The 21,513-nt window shown below is 39.8% G+C and overlaps 1 protein-coding gene across 1 annotated transcript; it reads right to left on the reverse strand.

Annotated features, from left to right (window-relative positions):
* Positions 1-5,057: 5,057 nt before the first annotated feature.
* VIM (vimentin) lies at positions 5,058-17,838 on the reverse strand. Its single transcript, XM_039331461.1, has 9 exons — positions 17,202-17,838; positions 15,313-15,373; positions 10,072-10,167; positions 9,822-9,983; positions 7,765-7,890; positions 7,122-7,342; positions 6,968-7,011; positions 6,379-6,461; positions 5,058-5,605 (listed from the first exon to the last, which is right to left on the reverse strand). Exons 1-9 carry the CDS (start codon positions 17,741-17,743, stop codon positions 5,567-5,569), a joined length of 1,374 nt encoding a protein of 457 aa, XP_039187395.1. The 5' UTR covers positions 17,744-17,838; the 3' UTR covers positions 5,058-5,566.
* Positions 17,839-21,513: the final 3,675 nt, after the last annotated feature.

The following is a 21,513-nucleotide window of genomic DNA, read 5'->3' on the forward strand; positions in this document are numbered from 1 at the left end:
GTTTAAGGCCTGCTTTGCAAAAATGAAGCAAGACAGCCCTTAGTCTCTCTGCTAAGTTTTGAGATGACTCTCCAGCAATGAGGACATCATCGAAATAGGGAGACTCCAGGAATACCCTGAAGTGTGCTCTCCATGACACTTTGGAATATGCCAGGGACTACATTTACCCCAAATTGCAGTCTCTTGACCTTGAAGGCCCCTCTGTGAGTTGTAATAGTCTGGGCCTCAGTAGCTGCCTCATCAACAGGTAGCTGTTGATAGGCCTATGCCAGGTCAAGCTTTGCAAAAATGCACCTCCCCTTGAGGGAGGCCAGGATGTGACTTACTACAGGTACTGGATAAGCATGCTGCACATATATTGTAATCTGCACATATATGCATGTCCCCATTAGCCTTTAGAGGCGTTACTATGGGGGTTTCCCATGGACTTGAGTCTACAGGTTCTAAAATGCCCTGCTGGAGCAATTTGTCCAGCTCAGCATCAATCTTGCCTTTGAGGGCAAAAGGTACCCTCCTAGGCTTAACCCTGATGGGCGTGATGGTTGGGTCTAACCGTAGCAAAACTGGAGGCCCCTTATAGGATCCCAGCTCTGAACTAAACACATCTGCAAACTCCTTGCAGACTTCTGCCCGGCTCAATGTTTGCAAATGGTGCAGCCCAGTGACCTGAGCCTCGAACCAATCGAGTCCATTCACCCCCAACAACCACCACATCTAGGGGAACTTCAAAATCCTTGTGCTGTACCTTAAGGGTGGCCTTCCCCTTAACACACACCATAGAATTCTGAAAATCTGTAAGTATTATATTGGATGGCCTGAGTTTGGCTCGAAGGTCACTGCTGTTGCAAATCCTTTTGAATGTGTTAATAGAAATAATGGAGAGAGCGGACCCAGTGTCCAACTCCATGGATAAAGGAACCCCTTGGAACCTTACTTTAATGGACAGTTTCTTCTTTAGGGGTTTATGTGTGCCTGTCCTCAAAATATTCCTGCGCGATGCGCAGAAACCCACCCTATGTTGGCTGGGGACCCTGGTACCTTTCAGGCATAATTCTTCACGAGGTTGGACCTTCTGGTGACCCAAACAGATGGATGCAATGTGGCCTTGCGTGCCACATGCTCTGCAAATGGCGGAGTGGAACCTGCAGTCAGCTCACTTGTGCCGTCCTCCACACCCGAAGCATTGAAGAGCTGCTGGGGCCTTGTCTGGATGTTCCTTCTGCCTCCTTTCAGCTATCTGGTGAAGCCTATCCACCTCTTCTTCAGGATCTGCTTCTGAACCTTCTCGAGCCTCCTCTTGATGGATGGTGGCTGCCTCTGGAGGGCTCCTGGTGGGCCACAAAGTCTTTACTGCCCCGCCTGCTGCTTCCTCAGCTGTCACCTCTCGTAGAGCATCTTGGAAAGAGACATCTTCTTTTGCAAAAATCTTCTGCTGTAACTCTCTGTTCCTTAAACCGCATATAAAGCGATCTCCCAGCCTCTCTTCCAGATCCTTCAACTCACATGGTCTGGCTGCTTGCCTTAAGGCCGCAATAAAATCCTTAGCAGATTCACTTGCCCTCTGGTCCCTTTGCTCAAACGTGTGCCTCCAAGCAAGGACAGACAACTTGGGCTGGAAATGTTCCTTCAGCAGTTTCTTCAAGTCAGTATACGTTACTGACTCCAGAGTGTAGGGGCCACCAGATTCTCTGCAATTGCAAAAGCTTCCTGTCCACAGACACACAACAGCCTTCAAGCCATATTCTCTAATCTGGTTTACTTTGAAGTAATTCTCCATCCTTGCAACATAGGAATCCCATCTCTCTGGGTGTGAGACATCAAATTCAGATAAACAACCAATCTTTGCCATTCTGTAGTTTACAATCTTCACCACTCGCTCCTCTGCAACTTCTATTGGGGAAAGGGTCTTTCAGCCGAGCTCACCCTCCAGCGACGCTATACTGGCAGGCTGGGACGCTGATTCCAACGCCGTCTTCCCCTCTTCAGGACTTCTTGGGTAAGTCTTTAAAGCTTTCTTTTCTTCAGCTTGTAAAGCATCCCATCCTCGTTGCCAGTGTTAAGTCCTTCGTTCATGGGCGAATGATGAAGACTCATTGTGCAGTTAACAGCTCTTTATTTGTTTAACAGCAACACCCCAACAAAGACAATGGCACGCAGGCCTCTTTCTTATCTGTCCAGAGACCCGGACAAAATGGCAACAAGTAGCCAAGCGTTTTTGCACCCTGGGCATGCGCGCAAATCTGGCACCACTCAGTCTGGTCCCGGGCAACTTTTGGAATGCCCGGGACCAATGCAACGTCCCGAGCCTGCTTTTGCAGGCTCAGGACACAACATTTACCCTATCTTATTTCTACAATCATATCTTTCTGGCTGTGAAAACAAACAAGATCCAAAAGACATTTCTGTACAGTTTCTTCTCCTATGATTATATTGATGTGTGAAGCTTGGGAGATTGTGGACCACTGAAAAGATTATTGAGGGATTAGAAATTCAAGAGCATCTGAGAAAGTCATTGATTTTTTTGGTACTTGAAAAGAAATTAAAAAACAAATTAAAAAAAACCTCAAGCTGCATGGAAAAATCAAGTGATTAAAATATTGCCCTTCCAAGCTATCATTATCATAGAGACAGATAATCAGAGACTACATGCAGCTCCTAGTCTTTTTTCTTTTTTAACAAGGATCAGAGTCACCATCACTACCCCATTCTGAGTTCATGCTACCAATAGAATGATGGTGGAAATCTCATGTGGTCATGGTCGTTATTTTTCTTTTTGAAACTTCTCTATGGATATTCCTGGAATGGATGCACCTTGAAATCAGCAATATTTGAGATGAAGACTTCAAGTTAAATTTCTGGACAGCTATGCTTACCAAACTTGGCAATAAGATATGTGAACTTCAGCTCCAGATTGGCAGGCTGGCTGGGGAGTTCTGGGAATTGAAAATTCCACACATCTTAAAGTTGCCATGTTTAAGAAACAAGAAGCTAGAACAACACAGAAAGCATGCAGTGATATAAGATCACAGGAACAGGCAGTCAAGGAATTTGAGTTTTAAGGGCAAGAATGGGGAGACAAGACCTATATGAAATTCCACTTTTATAATTAGCCAATGAGTTAAAAAGTTGAAATAAAAATAGGGTGCTGCTTCCTGCATGAACTGAGAACCCCATCTAACAAACATTACAACACATGCATTATTGCAGGCTTAATTTTCTGACAACCAGCTATTGGCAATATCGTCTCCATGGTATAAAAAGCTGCAGAGAGGGGAAAAAAGGGACAGTAAACATTTAAGACTTCAGTCTGGGAGGCACCACAATTACCAGGGGAACCAATCTGTGCTTGGCAGTCAAAGCAGCTGTAAGGAAAACAAAAGCCTAACCAAAGAACACATTCATCCTCTAATGTATGTGTGTGTTCTCACACACACTTATCCCACCATTATCCTTTGCTTGCTCTTATCAGTACAGTGACATGTTTGCAAAGGTAATCAATTTATTTTAATGCAAAATTAAGAATAGATTGCGAGAACAAAAGCGAACCACCCTAAGATATTACTATAACATTTTCAAGCCAAACTGGAGACCTATTTTGTGAACAAGAACATGAAGTAGTCTTCTATTGCTGCTTTTTGTTGGTTTAATTGTGCAATTTTGCATCGTAACTCCCATCCAAATAATAAACCTGCCTATCTTTAGAGTGATTACAGAACCTTTTAGTCTGTTTTTGGACTTTAGTTTATTTCTGGCCTACGCCTAATAAGTAGGTTGGGATAGAACAGAAATCCCCAACCTTTTAGGCACCAGTTCCATGGAGAAAGTTTTTTCCATGGACCAGAGGGGGCGTGGTTTTGTGTGCTGTCTGCATCTCACAGATGGGGCTTTGCTTGTTTGTGCAGACTGGTTGCTGACATGCCATGGCCCGGTACTGGTCCACGGACCGGGGTTGGGACTCCTGGATAGATCTCAACAGTCCCTTCCAACCTCGTTATGCTGATCTGTTAAATCTTATATGCTACCAAGATTAATAAATCTAATCTGAGTCGGTCACCAGAACTAGTTTTATTCTTCTGAGCTAATAGCCTGGGACTAATATTCCAGCAGAGACGAGTCTCCTGCGATGGGCTCTAGCACAAGTCCAAAAGCTCATAAGATTAAATTTCTGGTCCCAATGATCAACCCAGATTGGATCTTGCAAAGTTATCCTGGGACATGTATATTTGCATTCATTCACAAATAAATCTCCTCAATTTCATCTGAGCCCAATCCGGTAGCATTATAAAGTTACACTACGTTACAAAGGACAAGTCCTACAGAAGCAACAGAGACACTTCTGCTGCTGCTGCTTCAGTTTTAACTTTTTGGGGAATCAGGATCCTAGGCTAATCTAAGATGTCGCCATGATCAGTGCTGGGAGTGTTGTAGGGGGAGAATGTATTTTGCCCCTTTTGTAGTCTCGCAATTATGGGAAGTTTAACAGAATCCAATTTGAAACTACGATGGAGAAGAAAAATAAACTTATAAAAATGCCATCTATAAAAAAAATAGAAAAATATTTCCAAATTCTCAATAATCACCACTTTAGTCTGGGTGAGGAAAACTACAGGCTACATGTTTGCTGTTTGTTAAGAAAACACAAAAATTAAAATTGTTTTATTGCAACTCTTTGTTAGATAACCATGAGAGCCACTTTGGTAGAATGATTAAGGCTTCAGGAAAGAAAGCAAGTTCTAGTCCTATCTTAAACAGAAGCTAGCTGAGTAACTTGGATCAAGCCCTCTTTCTCAGCCTAGGAAGGAGGCAATAGCAAACCTACTCTGAAAACCTTGTCAAGAAAACTGCTGGAATATATCTAGGGAGTTGCCAATACTGATGTGAAGGCATTAAAACAAAAAATATCCTACAAATACATTTCTTCCCATAGCCCCTTCAAAATCAGCATATATTTATTGTATAATATTATTTAAACAAAGGTCCAAGTTTTCCCCTTACATTGAATCCCATGTTAGATACTTCTGTTGTTCCAACCAAAATGAAAACAATTAACAAATTAATCATTTGCAAAGTGACTTTATTAAAGCAATAAGAGTTGTGCATACAGTGCTGAAAAAGTAATTTAATTGAATACAGAAACTTAAACAGTAGTGCACCTTGATAGTTATCTTAACTAAACCCTCTTTTTTGTAGCCCCTTAACTCATCAAGAGAGAAATAATTCTCAAGATCTAAGACCTACTATTCCTATCGTAACCATCCTGTGCTCATGGAAAAAATGTGTAGAAAGGCACTTGAAAGTATAAGTGTGCAAAATATTTCAAATTTGAAAAGCCCCATCTCAAGTTAGGATCAGTCTCAACCTCAAAGCAGATCCTTCTGGCCTTACACTTACCTTCAGTGTTTGGATGCTGTTTTTAGCATCCTCAAAAAATCAAAATTAAAGTGGCCTTATTCCAGAGGGGATATTTCACACCTGAAACATTTTGCACACTACTTGAAAGCTGTTTTCATTTAGTGTTGCTGGTAAAGGATCCTTTTGTTTCTGCACCAGATGTGTTGTTCTCTCTTCATTCCAGCTCATCATGATGAGAAGTTTCATTGATTACCTATCAAAACAAATGACATCAGGTATTAGAATTAGTGGACTTGGCTCCTAAACATTCACTCGTAACCTTAAAGAGATTTTTTTAAAACATTTTCTATATTTGAACTGATACCAAGAAAATTCATATGAACTTCTCCATCTGTTCATATGGCAGCGCAGCACCCAAACTTAAATCCAAAAAAGGTCTTCAAAGCACACTTGAGATGGGGAGAAGACTAAGAGCCACTGAGTTTGTAATAGTTCTTCTGGGCTTGTGGGCCATAATCTTAGAACAATTGGCAATAGGTGGTGTATTTGCACACCTGACCTCTGGAAGCAAAGTGATGCACAGTTCTATAAGCCTACATGTAGCATTTATCAAATACTGAGAACCTTGCCTGGACTAGACTTTGTAGATGAGCAAAGAAAATGACAGGAAATTTGCACTGGCAAATGGAAGTAGCCAAGCTACAAAAGTGACACAGTGTTTTAATTCTGCTTTCAAAATCATATGACCAACCCAATCATTAAGCACAAAAGAAAAGACAGAAAAGTACCAAGCTGTTCTATACTGCCAAAACAGACATGTCACTTTGATGTGTTCAAACACGTTTCTCTAAATTGACCTAGAATTCAGCCGCTTTTGCACCTTGGACGAGAATAGGTGTCATCTTCACCATTGCCTCAGCATGGTCAAATGACTACAGTCCATCCTGCAAAGCTGCATAAATGTGTGCCTAAACAAACAGCTCATACAAACATTTTCTTATCTATAATAAGGTTAAACACACTCACTTGGCCATCTCTAGTTTCAACAGTCTTGATTAGCAGTGTTCTCTTGGAGTGGGTATCAATCGGAATAGACTCAAGATTAGTTTCTGCAGACACAAAGACATATTATTTGGTTACAACTTCCAGCATGAAATTGCCAATATATGAGAGTTCAAAAGGTAGCAATGTTGATTTTAGAGATCAGGCCCAGGTAAGACAGGAACCAAACCATCTGGTAAATTAGGGATTTTGCACTTCAGGTTCTATCATCTTCAGCCATTAAGTTCATTCGCTCAGGTCATTGAATAAGCAGTGGTCCAAAATATCTGAAATCTACTAGCTGGCAACTTTTCTATAACTGCCAGACCATTAGTGTTTCAACTATTAATAAGAATCAAAATAGGAAAAAACTAAAGTGGGCTTTCTGACCATTTTTACCATATGCCATTCACAGAAGGCATTTTAACTTGTTTTTTTCAAAAACTCAGGTGAGCATGATTTGGGACACACTAACCTGTGAAATCCAAGCTATTTCTCTTGATCATATGCCAAAATGAGACCTCCAAATGCTAAATGAAAATTCTGCTTCCTGAGACAGCCAACTGCTACTTACCTCTCAGATTCAGGGAAGCAAAAGTTGGGATTGGCACATTAATTCTATATGCAAAAAAAAAAAAGGGGGGGGGGACAAAATTCAGATTGAGATGAAGCTATGAATGACCACATTGTCACCAGCCTGCCCCAAATTCAGACAATGCATGTTATACCTGCTCTCCTCTCCCTCCAGCAGTTTCCTGTAAGTAGCAATTTCAATATCAAGAGCCATCTTTACATTGAGCAGCTCTTGGTACTCGCGGAGGTGGCGAGCCATTTCTTCTTTCATGTTCTGGATTTCCTCCTGAAGTCTGGCAATGTTGTCTTGGTAGCTGGCAACTTCAGCTCCATAGGCATCTTCCATCTCACGCATCTGGCGTTCCAAAGACTCATTCTGAAAAGATTTTTTTAAAAAATGTCCCAATGTGTTCAGCCACTGGCAAGTTGACCTTTGCTCCTGATTTTAAATTTTAAAAACTCCCTTCACCCATTTCCTTTTCTTTGTTGTAAGACATGTCAACTTTTAAAAATCTATTTCATAAATGCTTCACAATAGTTCAGTTGCTGATTATTTATTTATATTTCACCTTTATTATTTTTACAAATAACTCAAGGTGGCAAAAATATCCAACACATTTTCCTCCTCCTATTTTGTCCACAACAACAACCCTATGAAGTAGGTTGGGCTGAGATAGACTAACTGGCTTGTCAGGTTGACCAAACAGTATAGCTGGACTTTCACTTATAATAAACAACAAGAGACAAATCCTGAAGATCAACGAAAGTCATCACTTTCTTGCAGTATTTTTCACTTACGGTTCCTTTAAGAGCATCCACCTCACAGGTGAGAGACTGAATCTGCCTGCGGTATTCACTGGCTTCTTGTTTAGCCTGGCGCAGGGCATCATTGTTCCTGTTGGCTGCTTCAGACAAATCTGCAAACTAACAACACCATATCACATTATGAAACTGTAAATGTGCATGAATTATAAAAACACCCTTTTATCCATTCAGCATTCTATGAAAAGATTGGGTTGCATCAGGACTTCTAGATATCTTTTCACTTACTTACAAAAATTGAAGGTGCTGTTTGCTATCAATATTGCAACAATGAATTTGAGTAATCACCTGCCTCCGAACAGTAATTGAGCTCATATTAATATACTTTACCATAATTTATACAATTGGTTGAGTTCAAACATTACTGTATTGTGCTATTTTATGACATGGTGTGGATTAGTATATGGATCCAGTTAATTTATTACACACGGTTAAAATAAGCAATTTTAGAATGATATACAAGCCCAACCAGTCTTTTATGCATGATAGAGCTGGCAAATGATATAAAATTATCTAAAGTGACGCTTGGGAATAATTTATCTTCTTCTATCTGAATGCCTTACCTGAACGACAAATGGTTTTGAATGTTAATCAGCTGGATTGGAATAGTTTATTTCCAGTTTTAAAGAAAAAAAGTACACTATGTATTCACAGATAAGCCAATATTACGTTCAAAAATACATCCAAAAAATGGGTTCAGCTTATCCCTGGATGGAGTTATGTATAGTTATCCATGAGTATGTATGGTTAAAAAAAGAATTAAAAGTACCCATGTACTTTATATAAATAAGTCTTATCCTCAGATTATTTAACCAACATATAATTTAAAAATGTCCCACCTGCAGACAGGCCAAACAAACAAAAATATCAATGGTTGACTTATCCATCGGTATGTATAGTATATCAAGCCAGAGCAGCCATGGTACTTATGGGAAGGTATTGTCTTGCTGCTAAGGCATCCAGGGTCACCTTTTGAATTGGCATCATATTATTTATTCATTATTCAATTTATCAAATAATTTGTATCGGTCCTGCCTTCATTTCATTTTGGATCCACTAGTTTTTCTGATTGCTTCTAATTTTTCAGCACAGCCCTTGGGAGGACATAAAAGGATGAATACAACTCATTTAGCAAAAGCTAATGTAAATATTTAATATTAGTGCTAAATCAGCAGAATCCGGTGATAAATTCATACCTGACTTTACAAGTCGCTTCTGGTGGACCAGCTGTACATTATTAACGTTCTTTGAAACTTCATATTTAAAAAAAACCCCATGTTTTAATTAGCTTGCTTTGGAAGTTTACAGCCTTAACTCCTGCTCTTTATTTGCAGAGCTTCTGTTTACAAGGCAAAAGTAATCCCTACAGGATTTCACTAGCTTTTTAACAACTAAACCAAACCCACTCATTGATTCTCTGACATTTCTTAGCAACAGTGCAGAAGGAAACCTATTTCTGTCTTGCAGCTTCAGGATAGAAGATACAAGGAATCATTTAGATTAGTGATAGCCAATAAGTTGTATTAAATTATATGAAATATTTCTGGACTAGTTTTCATCCCGCATTGATGAGTAATAAAAATATTTGAGATCCATGTTGAAAATTCTGGCTATTAATCATGTCAGGGCAAATTTAGGCATTACACTGAATTCAATAGGATCTACTTTTGAGTAGGCAAATAATGAACTAATTTTTAAACTGCAAAATGCAAGTGTTGCCCAGATTCTCTTTTAGGAGTAGAAAATGCAAGGTCCTGCTTTCTAAATGGCAAGCATGCAAATGTTAGCACTGTAAATTAAAAAATAAGGCAGATTTTAAATGTACTCAGGTCACTTTTAATGTCATAGTTCTTTCTGAAATGTTACTAAGTCTAATGTAGGTTTAGAGTATGCACATTAAATGGCTTGTGTGTGAGTGCACAGACTCTGTTGTTCCACCTTCAGTCAACAAGACAGAAGTTCAAACTTTAAGCTCATCAATTACAGAATTTCTTTTTTTCTTCTTAAAATGTTGCTGAAAACCTGTTGCTTACTTTGGACTTGTACCACTCCTCAGCTTCCTGAAGGTTCTTTGTAGCAACAGATTCGTACTGCTGACGTACATCACGGAGGGCAGCCGTGAGATCCGGCTTAGCAACATCCATGTCAATCTGAATGTGCTGATCCTGGATTTGGGCTTGCAGCTCACGGATTTCCTTCAGGGATAAACAAATACTGGTTAAGCAGTGAACATTTACCAATATTCTTCTTTGCCCATATACCTTAAAATTCAAAACCATGTACCTCCTCATGAAGTTTCTTCAAGAAAACTATTTCTTCTTGCAGGGTTTCAACTTTGCGTTCCAGATCCAGACGGGCCAAGGAGGCATTGTCAACATCCTGAAGTAAGAAAGAATAAAACTAATTCACCAACCACCTGGGAACACCCTTGAAATGCAAAATAATAATGCCTACAGTAAACTATGTGGTCATCTCTTTTCATGCTTGCAGCAATTACTGTCTTAAAGAGAAAGTAAATTCCATTTCCTTCCAGCATATTAAACAAGTAGGAGGAAAAGAGAGCTGACATTTTCTCCAGAAAAAAAAATATTGAAAATTTGCAAGGAAGAGAAAGGATAAGTCTTTCAGTGTCATATTCTTCCCGTAATTCCATGTGCTTAACATAAATTGTTCTGTAACATTCAAACAAGGCTAAAATTAAAACTATAATTATTGTGTTTCAGGTTTGCAGAAGTTGGATAATAATACCACTCAGGATCTTCACTTTCTTTTATTATGGGACAGGATGAGTGTATGAAACTGTCAGGTCTTAAAAAAAAAAAAATTACTATTAGTGAATCCAACCCAAGCTTTCATTTTATACACTGTACAGGTAATCTTTGTTTAGCAACTACAACTGAGACCAGTAACTTAAGCTGGTCACTAAGTAAATCAGAAGTGAGATCTCAACTATGCTTATGATCTTAATTCAGCTTTCCTTTGCTTTAAGACCTAAATAGGCATTTTTCCCTCTTTTCTACAGGGGGAAAAAACATAGCATATTACAGTCATGATTATAGGATGCTGCAACTGGTTGTAAACGTGAACCGGTGGCCAAGCACCCAAAATATATAAATCGAGGACTACATGTAATTAAAGCATAAAAGAAAACACAAAAAGAAAGATCATGCAACAGTCTGGACATTCTTTGGTGAATTCAGCTTAAAAGCAGAGTATAATAAAATACTGTTGCTCACTAATGAAACAAACATAACATTGCTCCAGCCTCCTTTGGCAGAGAGTTCCAAAGACTGAAAGAAGTTACTGAGTAGACTCTTTCCTGATAACTATCTCAACAGACACAGTGTTATTGCAGGATGAGAACAGAGAAAACTGCTCTAAGGGTTATAAAAACTTAGCAGATTTCCGTAAGAAAAGGCACTCTCTTCTCTTTCTGATTAATTACTATGAACTTTGCTTCACATTCCATTCAGGGTAGCAAAGAGGCTGTATCTGCAAGCAATGTTTTTATTAAATATGTCAGTTTTCAGGCAAACAGAAAAACATCCAAAAAGGGAGGGGGAGGAAATGCTACAACCAAAGTTGAAGCCCAGTGTACCTGGCAGTGTATGGAAAAATTAGAATTTGTATCAGTAACTTTGCTCTCCTATAGTCTTTGCAGAACTATCAGACCCTTTCACAAAGCAGATAAACTAAGCATACAGAAACCCAAGCTTGGGCTGGACAAATATAAGACGGAAGTATGACTTCACATTTTTTTCAAAGTCAATTTTCCAGCCCAGTGCTCACTGAAGACATTTAATCATATCCATATGACTTTCTAGCAGATTGAAAGTCATCTGGATAAGGTTAAATGTATGCAATCCTTCTTGGTGCCCCCACCATTTTCCAGTAATTAGTAAGTCAAAGAAAGCAAACAGCAGGCAGCCCCAAGACTGCGTAGCTAATATTTCGCTACAAAAGTCTGAATTATGATGGAACTGATTTCCATTTAAAAAAAGACCATGCACCAGTAAAACAAATATATTAAGCCCAGAATATGTTTAATGCAATGTTTCACTAGCCCTCTCTAGTTCCTTGTCTTATTTTGCTCCTTTAGCTCTGAAAGCAGGTGAGAAGGCAACCGTGGGTCCCATGAACCATTGCTATCCATACCCAGTTAAGGACGTATCTGCAAATGCTGCCATATTGAAAATTATTTTGCAGGATGACATGATTACTACAAGTAGGTCAGTGTTTTCCCACCTTGATGACTTTAAGATTTCAAGGTCCAAAATTCCCCAGCCAGCAATTTAAAAGACTAAGGCTTATGATACAGAGAAGAATATCTCTACTACAAAGCAGGACATGTAACCGAGTAAAGTTTTTTTAATCAGTGTAACATTATGGGGAAAAGCATGAGCCAACCAGCAATTGGAAACAGGCATGTACAAAACAATAGATTACAACCCAGATGAATAAAGACATTACCCAAGTTTACAGATAATATTAATTCAGAGGCTAATAATTTTTTCTGGCACCAAGAACAGTCATAAAATTGTGGGGTTCTAAATTCAGAAAATTAACAGGACATATTTCTCCTGATTTCACTTGAAATAGCCCAAGTTTTTAGGAAATATATCAAAATCCCACAATGTTTTGTAATCTTGCAATATTTTAGAAATTTGTTTTTAAGTATGTTTTCTCAGCCATCTTATTTTTATTTGCTTTTAATTTGGGGTTTTGCAATCTTGGTGCCCACAGGAATCACACTAATGGTATTTTAACCAAGTCAAAGTTTATTGACATATTGCCTGGTTCAAAATCACACATTAGTGTAGATGAGAATTTGTGGAGCTGCAATTGAAACACATGAGTGCTACACTAGAAAAACTCAAGTTTTCTTCAAGTTTTAAAGTTGTAGAGATGCAACATTCCAGGGACACTTACAATATTTAAAATGGCATTCAAAAGCATTTACGTACTCTGAAATATGTAATACGTAAATTTAAAACTTCTCCTCAAGCTTCATAACATTGAGCACTTCTTTCCCAATGTTTCAACTGAAGTGCTCCTTAAGTCTGGTGGATAATATTGCCTGGAGTCTGGTGGATAATATCTGAAAACCAGGGGTTCTCAGACTGTGGCTCTGCATACTCACCAACACATCCAAAGGGAAATCAAAATTTCTGAATAGCTTGAAACATAGACTGAGTCCAGGAAGAAAAGGATATCTCAATGTATATGATGGCTGAGGAGAAAACTAGCTTATATTGCCACTTACTTACATTGTCACTTACAAGATGAAATAGTGTTAGTTGAACTTATGGGATGTCTGGTGAGAAAACTAGCTTATTTTGTCACTTACAAGATGAAATAGAGCTACAGTTGAGCTTATGGGATGGAAAAGGAAGAAATCATTTTTTCCCCAGGATGAGAAAATGAGCCCTGACACAGGGATCACCCTACACCTAAAATCCGAGCAAACCGCTTGGGGAGTTTGCAGTTATCCGAATCCAGTCAAGGCAGGACACTGGTGCTTCCAATGGGAAAGGCTGAGAGGCACACAGGGACTACCTAATTCAAAATCTTAGAAGGGAGAGAAGGAACTCTTTTGATACATGTGATGTATACTAATAAGAAGAAGACCTGGGCTGGGATAGCTCCTTAGAACCAGGAAGAAGATACAGGGTGAAACTCATCTTTTTGATAGCCATTGGTAAAAAAAAAAATGGCACCTTTGCGGGGCTGTTCCTGTTGCCATGCATACCACCAGGGTGTGTGTGGGGGGGGTTGTTTTTTGTTTTGCAAAAACAAGAGTGTTATTTTACAGGGAATCACAGAATTTGAGAACCTTTGTGTTAAGCCATTATGTCCAATTAGTATGCAGTATGAATTCAGTCACTGTGGTTTCAGTCACAATGTAAAAGTGTTGTTGACACCTATGACCTTGGCACCATCAACTCCTGGCATATATAACTGAAGTCTTTTCCATCAACTGATTACCTAGCTTAAAAATGGGGAGAGGGACATTAGAACAGCCCAACACTTATGCATCATTGCTAGTGAAATAAACCAAAACACACAACCTACTAAATTAAAAAAAAAACACCTTTATATTCCAGTTGCTTTGAATTCTTTAGGACAGGAAAATATCCTGGAGGTTGGCAGTTGAAAGTCAAGGGTCCCAGTAATATGTGTTTTTTATTTAAACTAAACAGCCAGTTGTATAAAGAACTAAACTAGTTGATGGATAAAGATGATATGGAAATTAACATTCAGATTCAGCACTTTTTTTCAGTCTTCGAAGAAAGTTTATTTTGAATGAAAAATAGCTCTGGTGCCTCCCCCCGCCCCCCTTTTGTGGTAAGAGAAATATGTGAAGATCAAACCCTTAACCAACTTCTAAAAAAATATATCCTGGTTTTAAGCTAATAGTCAGGCCAGCAGTTAAAAAAAACTTGTTCAATGCCTGCTCATAAACTGTAACAGATAAAGTGACCAATACTTTAATTTGTGAGTTCTTAAAATGCGCTTGCATCATGACACATTCAGTAAGAATGCGGCCTTTGGTTAGAAGCACCCCAGAATACAAAGGCTTCTGTTATTTCAGTCTCCGGCCACAAGGCAGGCTCCACATTCCAGACTGAATCCCATAGAAACTATTAATACCTTTCAGCAGAGAGAACAGATGTTCCCCCTTTCACCCTACCAAACTGGAGGGGGGGGGAGGATTCCATAGACCCTCATGTAGAGCAGGCAAAACTTTGTCAGAATTTTTAAGAATCTTGGCTCTAAAAAACATCTGAGCAAACAATTACGAAGCATTAATGTATTCACAAATTAATCTAAGCATAGGTCAGAAAGAGAAAAAGTAATGCTTAAATAATCTTGAAATCTTTGTCCAACAATGAAAATCTCAGTCACAAACCTACAAGCTGGTTATTAGCAAGAAGCAATCTCTGATTTTGGGGTTACTAAAATAATCTTAAGATTTAAGTTGGATCCAGACTTTTTCAAAACCATGGCTTGCCTCACTGATTTTAGTAGGTCTTCTCTGGATCCACTCTAATACTGTAAAAAAAAAAAATCTTTCTTCCAGATAGACAGCATCTTAAAAACTGCTTTTTCTGTGAACACAAAAGTATATATTTATGGCACATAAATCAATATGTGGTATACAGATAATTCCCCACCCTGTACGCTATGTCTAGAATTTGGGATAGTAATACTGAATCTAAACTTTTGGAGAGCAGAAACCTTAAGGGCCATTGTCCCCTCCCTTGCAATCTTTACAGAAACATTTGTTTGGCTGGTGTGTACCAGAGAATTTCTGGATTAGAAGCTAGGCTTTTCAACCAAAATTCTAATAAAATTATTAGTGTATCAATATTTGCTGCAAACTCAAAATGTAAGTTTATTAGAAACAACAGAAATGCCGTTAAGGCATTTGTAAGTTTCAATCTAAGAAATTACTTGCCTACAGCTTTTCAACCACTAGGTGGCTTTAACAATACTTTTCTAAGGATAGCTCCTAATACTAACCTGCCTGAAAGACTGTAGGGTGTTCTCAGCATCTTCTCTCTGAAGTATCTCATCCTGCAGTCTGAAAAAATAATTCAAAGATGTTCAAAACATCAATCACAAAAAAAACAAGATGTCACAGGCAGCCATACCTAAGAAAGAAAAGAAGGGCGGAGGCAAGAACAAAGCTTCCCCCCAAAAAATTATCTTTGTCATGGATGATTCTTTTTCATTGTGGTGTGACCAACTCTGGAGTGAAACTGCTTGAAAGGCATTATTTAATCCGCCAATATCCCAGTCACAAGCTGATGGTTCCCTCTTCTCCCCTCCCAACCAGCACCACCAAAGTTGCATTTTTTCACCAACCTAGCATTCTAGTCTATATATTTTAATGAAGCCAAGACCTGGTTGTCCAGTACCAACACAAACTGAAGTTTCAACAGGCAAAGAAGAAAATTATGATTCAGTTCAAGTTTATCTGAATTCTGCAGGGCTTATTCTTAAGCAAGCATCAACTGCAAGTCACATAAATTTATTAAACAAATCCTATTGAGCTGAATAGGATTAATACTAAACCCCCCTAGTGCAAGGCTTAGTAAACCAAATTCATTTAAGTCAAAGAGAAAGGAGCAATTTAATTCATTTGTATCAGGAATTGGAAACTTACATAAACTTTGTTTGCCAATGCTTTTTCATCTACTACAGTCAAATTATATCATAGTTTTCCTCAACTTGCTACTCCCCAATATGTTGGGCTGGGAGGAAATTAAGAAAATTTAAAAACAAAGAGTAAATTCAAAAACAGATTTAATATGGCTTTAACAAAGAAAAAATATATAATTACTGCTCAAAAATTGGAGAAAAAAATAAATAAATCCCACATCCAGCCACACACATAATGTAACCCCACCCATTGACAGTTTCAGCTCTTCAGTATAAAGGAGCGGAGACCAAAATGTTGCCTATCCATGCTACAAAGATCAAAGTAAAGGGGGGGGGGGAAGCCCATATCATTTGTTTCTGTGCTACAGACCGTGGGAAGATGACCGCCTAGTGCATTCTTCTGGACAAAGGATTTTATTGTGCTTCCATTTCTTTTTTTAACAAAAAAAATCTCCATAAGCTTCATTCTGGAAATGTCTTTCAATTTTTCATGCAGTTTATCATATTTATGATGATTTCCACCAGATTAGTTAGCAATATAAAGTAGCAATTCTTAAGTATTCACAAGCATTTGAATATAAAAAAAGTTTTCACAAACTTTTAAAACTAAAAATTTTGAATTAGCTATTTAACTAGAGCTAACACACCAATTTTATTTCTAAGGAAAAACTGTTAAGCATCTTATGCTTAACTACAGCTGCAACTTCTTGAAAAGTAAGATACCCATTTGCTATTTCATTTGCACAGATCTAGGGAGATAGGATACATACTTACTTCACAATCCAGGATAGAAATGCCTGTTAAACTGGTGTTTGCCTCTGCAATCAAGTTTATACATTAAAAAGGAATATACAATGCCCAGTAAACTGGCAGACAGCGAGAAAAAGCCACTGGGATTTTTTCCCTTGTTCTCCATTACTTGCAGTCTCGTTGCTACCACCAGCGGACACACCCATTATCTACTAGGGAGAGATGTTCTCTGGCAAATAAGCAGCTATATTAACCAATAGTTTTATTCTAACGGAAAGAAATTATGCAGATAGTTCGTTCTTAGGAACAGAAGATCCAGCCCCTCTGGTAAAAACTTAGTCCACTCTTGAGATTGGATTCACACACAAAGGGCTTTAATATCCTACCTCACAAACATGGCTCACAACCCATGATTCTTTGGGGATTATGTGATTTTAATCCCACTTTTATTATTTTATAAGTAATTCAGGACCCGACCCGCTCCCTCGGCCACTTACTTTTCGCGCAGACGCATGATGTCCTCGGCTAGGTTGTCGCGCTCCACTTCCACGCGCGCCTTCTCGTTGGTGAGCTGGTCCACCTGCCGGCGCAGCTCGCGCATCTCCTCCTCGTAGATGTCGCCCAGGCGGGAGGTGCCTTTGCCCTTGAGCTGCTCCAGCTCGGCCACCAGGATCTTGTTCTGCTGCTCGAGGAAGCGCACCTTGTCGATATAGTTGGCGAAGCGGTCATTGAGCTCCTGCAGCTCGACCTTCTCGTTCGTGCGGTTAGCCTTGAACTCGGTGTTAATGGCGTCGGCCAGGGAGAAGTCGACCATGGCATCGCCACCGAAGCGTATCGGCGGAAGGCTGCTTCTAACCCTCACGGCTTTGGAGGCATAGAGGCCGCCGGGAGAGGAGACCATGCGGACGGAGCTCGGTCGGATGGAGCTACCCAGCGAGTAGCGTGTAGTAGAAGTGACAGAGCGGGTGCTGCTGGGCCGGCTGCTGCCGCCGAACATGCGGCGATAGGAGGAAGAAGAGGAGGAGGTCCGGGTACTCATGGTTAAACTCCGAGGCGCTTCTCAATCCCGAAGTAGCGTCGTCGTCGTCTTCGAAGCCTTGCTTTGGAGCGAGCGGCGGTAGTGGAAAGAAATTGCTCCTCCCGCGCGCGCCTCTTATACCAAACCGAGCCCCACCCTTCGGAGCATTACCGTAATTATCAGAGAACGCTGAAGTACAACCAGATGACTGCCGTCTAGCCTATTGGGCGAATCCACCATTCGTGAATAGCGTGCGCAAAAACTCGACACTTTGATACCTAAGAGTAAAGAGACAATTTTGCTCTCCGACAAGACTATTGTTGCTTTGTTCAATTTCTTCATTCAAAACTCAGAATTAACTAGATTCACCAAACATTTTAAACCAAAAAAGGTAACTCAAGTATTTTATTGAACAAACCAACTTTAGAGTCATTAAATACGTCTGCGCTTTCCTCTTAATTACCCCTTTCTTTGTGCATTTATAACTTTTATACCTCAGATCGATTCTCTATCTCCCTGCTGACATGGGTGAAGATTCTCAGAAGCTAATTTAATAAGCCTAACCTCCCTCCGGTCCCCCAAAACTCAACTGTGTGATTGCACAAACTTAGGGCGGTTTCCCAGCCGAGAATTCTCGGCAGCAGGGGGGCGAAGTGGTGTCCAGCAGAAGAGAGATGGCGGAGAAGTAGCTCTCCCTTAGAGCGGTCCAAGTTGTTGCTATGAAAATGGAAAGAGGCCATCGCGGAAGAAAGGGGAGGCGAGAAAACTGGGGCGGGGGATTCGCAGAGAGAAAGAGATAGAAAAATGGGAGGAAGTGAGTTGGAAGCTCGGGGCAGGAATGGAAAAGCGAGGGATCCAAAAGATTGCTAGGCTTCCCGACGAAGGACGAAGAATGGATTGCCAGATTCTTGCTTTCCTTCATAAGCATGAATTCCTCCCTTGTTGACCGCTTTTAGGCCGAGAACGGTTTTATCAGTCATTTCCATGTGGCAACTTTTGCAGTCTTATCTGTTTCACGAGGCGTTTTTCTAATAGTGCTGCTGGTTTTCGCACATACCGCCTAAAGGGAAAGATGAGATACTTGGATCAGGACATGCTAAATAAACCAGGGTTTGTTCCAGTCATGGTTAGTTATAAATAAGATGCAATGCCTGCTAAAATCAAGTAAACTGGTATGCCAGATTGGTGGGTGAAGACACTTAGAGTTTGTAATATCTAACAAAATGTAGCAGTTCAGCCTTAAAGTTAGTACAAAGTCTGCAAACCTATCTGGAAGCAACAGTTGTATCTATGCACAAGATTTTATCCCATGGAAGAAATGAACATTTTTCTAAATATTTAAGGGAAAAGAAAAAATAAACTTAAATTACACCAAGAAAACTTAAAAGTAAGTCAGATCACTTTCACACAGATTCCTTGGGCTACTTTTTTTGAACCTTGTTACTTTCCACAGAACCAGTAGTTCTCTACTTTCTAGTCTTTTTACAATACTCCAGCCCTGCAGAGTCTGTGAGGAATTCATTTCCTATAGAGGGCAATGTTTGCCTCACTCTGCCAGGATCTGACCTTCATCCCTGGAGTTTGCAGATTTTGCTTAAGGTTGACCTTTTTCTATTCAGATGGAGTAGAAATATGCAAAGGTAGTTAGAAGTGCTGACTTGCAAAAATGTTGCTATTATTTCACAAGATGAAAAGAATTTCAAATACAAAAAAAAGCAACCTTGCAGATAGCTATTTCAGTTAGCAATTGTTCAGATTTCTGTTATGGATAAATGAAAATATATCACATATACTAAAAATGTGAATTGTGGATTGTAGCACTAATCTATTTGGAGGAATTTATTAAGGGGCTGGGGTGGGGTAGGGTGAAGTATGACTGTAAATAATTATCACAATCCCCCAGTCCATATATCTTAAAATTGCCAAGGTTGAGAAATACTGTACTAAATACTGTATTTTGAATTCATAAGGTTCTTGCAAAATAATATCTAGCTCAAGATGAGGTGCTTGCATACACTGCAAATGACTTGTCTGGTCACTTGCAATTGTCTTGTCAAATTTAATCTGAATTTACTCTTATCACACCACTGAAGAAGAGAAATTTTTGAAAAGCGAAAGGAAGTACAACAGAAAAAAAAACCACATTAAAATGTCAGTATGAACTAAAATGGTTTTTAAAAATACTGACAGGAAAGTTGCTTCTGCTGAAGTTGATTTTGATCTGGAAGCAACAATGATGTTAAAGATTATTTAATGTTTCATGTCCTCAACTTGTAAATAACACTTTTGATGAATTCTAATCCCTGGTGAATGTGGATCCAATTGCAGTGGGACTAAAGATATTGTGTCATAAACCCCATTGTTTTTAACTAGAATAAAGTTAACTTTGTTTTACTTAAGTAAGCTGGGCAGTGTATAAATTTAATAAATAATCAAAAGTATATATTACCAGGTTTCCCCAAAATAAGACCTATCTCAAAGATAAGCCCTAGCTTGATTTTTACACGTGCACCTAATATAAGCCCTACTCCCAAAATAAGCCCTAGTTACAGGGCGAGATGCACGCATAAAAGCAAGCGGGGGCGGGGGAGAGCTACCCTATGTGCCTCCCACCCACTTACCTTAGGACTGCTGCAGCCAGGCCTCCCACATCCTGATACCTGTTGCACCACTGCCCGAGTTCTTTTGCATCTGCTTGCAGCCGCACATCACATGGCGCTTTGCACTGGTGCCATCGCTCGCAGGAGGCCAAATGGCTCATTGCGCCAATCGTGCCAGTGCTGCCGCTTATGGCAGAAGGTGATGGGGCTTGTGCCAATCGCGCCAGTCACACTCTCCACAGCACAACACATCATGTGGCCTCCTGCCACAAGCAGCAGCACTGGCGCAAGCAATGCAATGAGCCACGCGGCCTCTGGCAAGCAGTGGCACCAGAACAAGAAGCACTACAAGCCATGCAGCCTCCTGTGAGCAGGGGCACCAGCGTGAGTGGTGCAACAAGCCATGTGGCCTCCTGTCGCTAGCAGCAGCACTGGCAGTGCAACAAGCCACACGGCCTGCCGCAAGCAGCAGCACCGGTCCAAGCAGTACAACGAGCCATATGGCCTCCTGCCATTAATGGTAGCATCGATGCAATGTGCTATGTGGCATGTGGCCACCAAAGAAGTGGGGCAATGGCGGAACAGGTGTCTGGGCGTGGGGACCTGGCTATAGCAGTCCTAAGGTAAGCGGATAAGACATCCCCCAAAAATAAGACCTGGTGCCTCATTTGGAGGCAAAAAAAATATATAAGTATTTTCGGGAAACACGGTATGTATGTGTGTTTATGTGCACACACACACACACACATATGCACACATACATACACAGAAGCAAGTTCAGTTTAATTCAAATAATATTGTTCATATTATATTGCATCTTTATTTGGGATCCAATCCAAGGTTAAAATATACCCAATTTTTACCAAGGAACATTGGGTTGAATTTTCCATAGGTTTAGAATATCCTAAATTGTCCCAGTCATTCCATTAGACCTACATTTGTCCCAAATAAAGATGGTCTCCATATTTACATGTACAGTATGGCACAGAAAAAATAGTGTCCATGTCTTCACTAGTGATTTATATTACCTTACAGCATGATTCAATCATCACTGTAGCTATATACTAGTTTTCATGTTGCTGCAACAATAGTTTTTAAGTTACTAGAACTAGTGGGGGATGTTAGAATAAGATATAAATCAATGTTTCTCAAACTCAGCAAGTTTAAGATGGGAGAACTCCAACTTTCAGT

Source organism: Crotalus tigris, unplaced genomic scaffold, assembly GCF_016545835.1.
Source record: "Crotalus tigris isolate CLP2741 ecotype Arizona unplaced genomic scaffold, ASM1654583v1 scf7180000024437.13266115, whole genome shotgun sequence".
Lineage (NCBI taxonomy): Eukaryota > Metazoa > Chordata > Lepidosauria > Squamata > Viperidae > Crotalus > Crotalus tigris.

Bases quoted from the DNA above. Each gene is read 5' to 3' on its own strand.
- VIM (XM_039331461.1), bottom strand. From the start codon at position 17,743: ATGAGTACCCGGACCTCCTCCTCTTCTTCCTCCTATCGCCGCATGTTC. The intron at 9,984-10,071 runs GTACATGGTTTT...TTATCCCTGAAG, and splicing joins TGAAGAAACTTCATGAGGAG to GAAATCCGTGAGCTGCAAGC. The intron at 7,343-7,764 runs GTAAGTGAAAAA...AAATCTTTTCAG, and splicing joins TGGATGCTCTTAAAGGAACC to AATGAGTCTTTGGAACGCCA.